We start from the raw sequence: 7,469 nt of genomic DNA on the forward strand, positions 1-7,469 counted from the left end.
TCAGTGTTAATTTCGTTGACGAATAATTTTCGTCATAATTTTCATCAAAGACATTTTTTTCACTGACGGCAATGAGACGATAACGAACTAAAACTCTTTTTGAATGACAAAAACTATGACAAAAATTAATTGACATTTTCGTCAACGAATAAAAACGAGACGAAAATGTTAGGGAGGGACGATTTGGGAAGAGATTCATTCAATTTCAGAACTAATCTGCTGCGTGGTTAGGAGGTTAGATGCGCACATATGAACCGGCGGGACATAAGCTAACATACATTTGCTGCACGTCACATAAAACGTTCAAAAATGTCAATATGTAGGAGTAAGAGAAGAGCAGACATATGGATAAATCTGACGACGCAAGAGAGAACTCATTTCGGTCCGGTTTTCTGAGCGCAGACACTGAAGCATACACACACAGAGAGCGCGTCTCACAGCGCGCGAGTACTCTTTCGCGTCACATGAACGGAGAATTACACACAAAATGATGTTGAATTGTCCGTTTTGACGAGTATTCACGTAAACACAGTTGATTACGTCTTAAGTGAACATAAACAGTAGGGAGAACGTATATCAGTATATTGCATCCACTGCAGCTGTGCATTCGGTTTTAAAGGGACAGCAGCCTAATTTAGTTGCTATTGTCCGAGTCATTGATGTTAAAGCTGCAACAAAAGAAAGACAGAAAATCACGCACTGCTCTTGACTGAAAAACGTTAGTAGCCCTAAAGATTAATCTAAATGTATTTATTGGGTCATATATTCCAAGACGTAGGCTAGAATCTGTGATTGCGAAGTACAGTAAATATCCACACCGGTGCGGTGACTGACTGCCACACATACTCTTCAGAACATTAGATTCATCCGCGCTGGAGCCGTGCCAACTCACAACCCACGCAAGCTAGATAATTCCGCACCCAGCTGCAATTTTAGGTTTTCAAACAGAGATGGCGACAAAGAGGCAAAACATACAGACTGCAGCTTTAATCAAGCAACGAAAGACAGAAAATCACTCACTGCTCTTGACTGAAAAACTTTAGTAGCCCTAAAGATTCATCTAAATTTATTTACAGAAATAAATATGTCTACCTGAAAGAATGAAGAATATGGTAAACAAGTTGCTATAAAGAATACAAATTAGCCTATATAACCATTGGCATTTCATTAAAAAGAAGACCATGTTCTTTATGAGAAGTGGTTTTATTTAATTTTAACATAAAGGCATGTTGTGCGTCACCGCAGTTAAATCGGTGTCTATCATGATAAAACCTTAATATCAAACCTATATAATGAGTTTGGAAATTTTGGAGAAATGCTTAATAAACGCATTATACTGTAACTAAACCCATTCGATTTTAGCCGACTAAATTTACTGTAGATTTAGTCGACTAAAATCGTATGATATTTAGTCGACTAAAACTAGACTAAAACTAAAAACAAACTCAGGTGACTAAAATATGACAAACTAAATGGCATTTTAGTCAAAAGACTATGACTAAAACTGAATCAAAATTTGCTGTCAAAATTAACACTGATAATTACACCATTCAAAAGTATGAGGTCAGTAAGATTTTTTTTAAATAAATTACTTTTATTCAGCAAGGACACATTAAATTGATCAAAAGTGTCAGTAAAGACTCCCACATTATTATAAAAAATATATTTCAAATAAATGCTCATTATTGGAACTTTCTACTAATCACAAAAACATGAAAAATGTAATCACAGTTTCCACACAAATATTAAGCAGCACAAATGCTTCCAACATTGATAATAATAATAGCTTCTTGAGCTGCAAATCAGCATATTAGAATGATTTCTGAAGGATCATGTAAACCTGAATAATATATGGCTGCTAACAATTCAGCAATTCATAAAATCTTACATATAGAAGTATTTTTGTCAATCATAAATGTTATGGCACTTAATCAAAATACAAGAATTCCATTCCACACTGTGGAAGTGCTAAATTTGTACAGCCTACTTACAAACACAAATCTCATACAAAATACAGCTACATTTACAGTAGACAGTAAACAGTAGAGATGCTCCAATCAGGATTTTTGCAGCCGATACTGAGTACCGATTTCTTGTCATGGTGATCGGCCGATACAGATGCCGATTCTGATGCTTCAAGCTTTATATAGACAGTTTCATCGGGTGCACGCGCCTGGCCCGAAGTTAACTTCCGGTCTGTGTTTGTTTATCAGTCTGGCTATGGCGCCGGCTACAAACGCAGTTAAAGTTAAGGTGATGAGTAGACTGAAGTTGGGCTCAGGTGGCTGTGCTGTGGGATGTGTTTCCCATACATTTATTTATTTGTGGCACTCGCCACAATATCAAAACTGACAGATTTTCCAAAAGGCTTCGTTGAATAAACATGAGCAAGTACTGCACTTGTAAAAATCAAAATGAGGCGCGGGTGTTTTTATATCACTGTATTTCTAAAGGAAGACTATCTTTAGAAAATTTTCGATGTCATTTTCATTTCATCTTGCATGTTAAATGCCTGGTAAAGCAGCGTTTGTGAGCTCAGCGCTGTTTTGTGTACAGCCGTTACTGGGGAAACCTCTGTTTCTCCCGGGTGGGTCGCGGGGTGGATAAAATAAATCATAAATGATGCAAATATTAACTATATTTAAAAATAAATTTTTTTCATGAGGCAGACGATTTCGTGTGTGTGTATGTGTTCGTTCGCCTGATCGGGAAGTTGCAGTGACAGAAACGGTGACATTCCAGATAAAGTTTGAAAGGAGTAAAGCCTGTGTTAATGCTATTGAGTAGGCTAATATGGCCAAAGAAGATTTTGTTTTATAAATAAATGTTCATTTAAAAGCAGCCCACGATCAGCGTATTATGTTACCGTTATCCCTTACAGCTCCGACGAGGTTTTGTTCCGTCCACCACGCGGTGACAACTCACAAAAGACTATTTTTAGCCAAGCAGCGTGGAGAGCCACTTTTGAAACATGCCGCGGCTGGCTGATAAACACAAGCACTGACTAGAACGGCCGCGATCAGCTCCGGTAACCGTGGAGCCGTAACGCGCCGCAGACGTGTGCAGTGAGGAGCAGATGGTGGAAAGCCGGCTTGAAACGCAGTGGAAACGCCAGTATGACGAGGATCATTTTCATTTTAAAACATAAACGCACCAGTGTAAATGCAGCCTTACATCTAAGGGGGCTGGGATGCATTAGCACTACAGCCTCACGTGTGCGCCACATCTCTGAGTGTAACCGGTGTAAACTAGTAGGTGTGTTCGACTTGACGCGGACCGACTGTGCAGACCGATCAGTGTATTACAGTACCATGAGAGCTAAAGAGAGCAGACTGCTCCGTGCGCTTTCGAATCGCTCTCGCGGATGTCAAACACTGATCGATCTGTCTGACTATAACACTATTGTCTGATTTTGCTCTATTTCGTCGTCGAAAATAGTTTCAAACAAAGTCACAGCGGAGCCGCTGCGCATCTCCATTCAAACACAGCGGTGTTTCGTTTATGAATGAACGGGGTTTTTTAAACGAATCTATTGAGTCAGTGATTTATGATTACCCATTCATAAAGACAGTCACTTGCTTCATTCCTGAATGAATCAGCCGTTCGAATGAATCAATTGAATGAATGATTCAGTGATAAAAATAAGACTTGCCACCACCTGCTGGCAGTTTTTGTTTCATTTTTAAAGTATCTTTTCAGTTGTTTAAATCATTTAATATTTCTATATTCAAAATGTTATATTTAAAACATTAATCTCATCATGAATTTATGGATTTAATTGCACTCATGTCACTTCTGAGCCTCATTAAATGTCTGAAAGTACACCAAGCCACTTTTGTGTTCTTCTGTGCCACCTCTACAAATTAATTTTGTTAATACTGATTTCATTTGATTGGTAACTTATATTACTTGTTCTTATTCTGTCGGTTTAATTACAATTTTTAAAAAGCTTATAAAATAAAAAAAATTTAAGAATTTGACAAAAGATTACATAATTTTAATAAAGTTAGAGGAGTCAAATATCACCTCGTAATGGGAAGGCTACTTTTTTTATAAAACTTTGGATTATTGATTAGAAGGTGCTCCTAAAATTTTGAACGTGCTCCTAAATTTTTTAAGTAAAAAGAAAAGCAAGCGTAGAGCCCTGTAAGGTTTAGGAAATCTTGAACTGCTAAAAAACGGCAAAAGGAGGAGAATTTGTCTGCTTATTTGAACAAAGTGGTGGTCTCATCTTCATCTAACACTGAACAAAGATTGAGAAAATACAACACACCCTCTTTATTTTCACAGCAAAATCCTCAGTGGAAATGCAGAATTCAAAAATTGTATTTCTGTAACAGATGGAGCCACTGAGAGAGTTCATCAGAACATGTTATGGTCTTACCTTGAAGCATGCATCTGTAGGCAGATTCAGAAATGGCGTAGATATGAGGTGGCATTTCATGCCTCTTCTTGCCCCTGTACATCTCAATGATGTTCTCGGAGTATATGGGGAGGTTTTTGTATGGGTTTATGACCACACAGAAGAGTCCTGAGTATGTCTGCACAGAGACAAGAACAAACAAAAGGAGGAAAGAAATGTAACACTTAATTGGTGGTCAACTTATAAGGATTTTTGCAATTAATTACATTGAGAACATAAGTACAATTCATAATTGAAGCCTGCAACTTGAGATAAATCCCAACATTTTCACATATAAGAACCAGCAGAACGATTAAATATATAATGTAACCCTTTGTCTTATTTCTTGTAAAGCCCCCCTTCCATCTCTAGTTTACTCGTTTACTGGTTTAACATAAGCAGTAAAGCTAGTGTTTGTATAATCATTTAGGGATTTCTGAAACACAGAATACTCCAGAGTAACTTGTGAAATATCCTAGAATAAGCCTATAGTTTTTTCCATTCATACAGTTTCTGTTAATCTTTTTCATTCTAAAACTGAGATGTTCCTTAAGTAACAGCCCCAGCATTTGACTATACCACTCCATCTCCAGCTGACACATGGTTGATCACACAGGGCACTACACTTAGTATTCGCTGCACAGCAACATCAACTGCATCATCAGCTGCTATTACCTTTACAAAAATGACAATGGGTTGACAAACAAATATTGACAAAAATTTATAAGATTTATGAAATGGAATATGTATGTTTTTACATGTGGTAATGGTCACAACTGTTAAAATCCACTAATTAAGAGTGTCACACTGTAAAACATCTGAATAAATAACATCTGTAAAACAGTAAATCTGAAAATAAACATTATGTTTAATGAGTGTCTAAAAATCAAGCTTTAAATTTTAGGAAAGTTTGGGGCCAAATTTGAATGAACGACCATATATTTTTCTATTAATTATGTTTAGACGGGTGTCAGTTTAAGACAACAGAACACAGTGATATGATGCCAGTTGCATCATATACATATTTACTAAAATAATTAGAAATAAATAATCTGAAACTAGGCATGGGCCGGTATGAGATTTTGACGGTATGATAACCTTAAGCAAAAATATCACGGTATTGTCGTTACAGCTCTAAAATGTGTTATTTTTAAATGACTGGGTAAAAAATTTTTAAAAAAACTTTCCGCTGAACACAATATATTTTGTTATTGAGCAACATACAGAATATTAGGAACAGTAGAATTTGTTAATTTTTTCTTTGATTTGTTTCCTAAAAAGAAGAAAAATAAAGACTGACATTTTATTTAACCTAAATCTGTAATTACAGTTATTTAATTGTTGTTATATAATTCATATACATATCATTTATATCATTTCATATCATTTAGTTATATAATTTCATAAACAATTTGATTTAATAATAACCCAATTTGAAGCAAAAACAGAATGTTCTGTCGCTCGCACCAACAGGAGGAGGAGACATGTTACTCTCTACACTGCACTCAACCTGAGGGATTCCTACACTTTCAGTCTTTGAGGAGACATGAAAAACAGCGCATGCCGCAGCAACGGTATAACGGAAAATATTAGCGGTTTTGAAACCGTGACATTTTCAAATCGCGGTATACCTTGAAACCGTTAATCGGCCCATGCCTATCTGAAACTAAATCAATTTGAAAAAAAAATAAAAATCTCAACAGAACAAAAGAACAAGCGTTTTATGCAAGCTATGCACACAAGATCTATCTAACAGCTGAAATTTGTGGCAAAAAAAACTTTGTTAGATATTCAAATGCTAAATTTCAGCCAGTAATATTGGCCATTGTGATATATCGGTGGACTGCTATAAAATAATGTAATGGGATCAAATTGTTTATGAATTTAAGATTTTTTTCAAGAAGGGACAGTGAAAACCTGCCAAGTCAAGAGCCTAATACTGATATCTGCATTAAGTGTACAGAATTAAGGTATTTCTCTTGAGAAATGCTGGCATCTTTCACTGCCAGTGCAGCTGTCCTGCAGTGAGCCTGCTCTTCATTACTAGGGATGCACCGATACAGATACTGGTATCGGTATCGGGCCCGATACTGAGCTCCTGTACTCGTACTCGTACTCGTTAAAATGCTCCGATGCCAAACGCCGATACCACACAGCATGTGATAAGTGCCATATTCAGAAAATGAAACACCGACAACAGAACAACAGACAGCAGAAAGGAGTTAAGGATGTCTACTACGAAGTATATGTATGCAATGAATATAACGTTAAACATTCAGTATTAATGCCTGTATAGCTGAAGTGCGCGAGCTGATAAAAGAAGACATTTACAAGATATTAACCCTGTCCTTCAAGCGGTTTCATATACGAGGCTATAACTGAGAGCAACCTGTGTTTGTTTGAATGTTTGGCCACTGCTGGGTGATCCAGACACATGGTGAGGGGGCACGTCAGGGGAGAGGTAATCACTGTCTGCCTGCTGAAGGGTCCTTCTATTGGCTGACGTTGTGTTTATGAGTGGAAATATATATATATATATATATGGGTGTGGAGGAGTATCGGGGTTGCATTGAGGACAGATCTGTCTACATCCCACTCCCAGCTCCCCACCAGACAAAGCCGTCCTGCCAAACTAGATCGCAGGCCAGAACAATAGACTTGGACTCAGGGGACTTGTGGCTGGAAAGTAGTTTCTCTCCAGTAGGGCTGCACAATCAAATTTCTAATCATGAAAGCGGCAATTAATCGTTCAAAGTCCACTTATGTTATTCTGCATGCTTAAGATGTGTTTTTTCCTTCTACAGGTTAGGGTAAACGTACCTATTAATCTCACGTACCCATTAAGCACACTTCCATATTTGAGCTCGGATTATAAAAAGACAAAATAATGTATTATCATACTTGATGTCTTAACCAATTGATGCGTTTGTTACTACATACCTCCTGTAATTTCAAGTCAATCAGATCATTGCACACTGAGATATGAGTATCTATGTGTTCACACTGTCTGCTGGCCATTTTGAAAGCTGTCTGAAAACTTTCACCAAAAGAGGAGCCCTTTAAATGT

The 7,469-nt window shown here is 37.1% G+C and overlaps 1 protein-coding gene across 1 annotated transcript in view; it reads right to left on the reverse strand.

The window, feature by feature from the left end:
* myh10 (myosin, heavy chain 10, non-muscle) overlaps positions 1-7,469 on the reverse strand; it is a 77,435-nt gene that overhangs the window by 63,409 nt on the left and 6,557 nt on the right. Inside the window, exon 3 of the mRNA XM_016518545.1 lies at positions 4,385-4,541. Within this exon, the coding sequence (XP_016374031.1) occupies positions 4,385-4,541 (157 nt within the window). The remainder of the gene's footprint in view (positions 1-4,384; positions 4,542-7,469) is intronic.

The sequence above is a fragment of the Sinocyclocheilus rhinocerous genome, unplaced genomic scaffold (assembly GCF_001515625.1).
Source record: "Sinocyclocheilus rhinocerous isolate Xijiao unplaced genomic scaffold, SAMN03320098_v1.1 scaffold1982, whole genome shotgun sequence".
Taxonomy (NCBI): Eukaryota; Metazoa; Chordata; class Actinopteri; order Cypriniformes; family Cyprinidae; genus Sinocyclocheilus; species Sinocyclocheilus rhinocerous.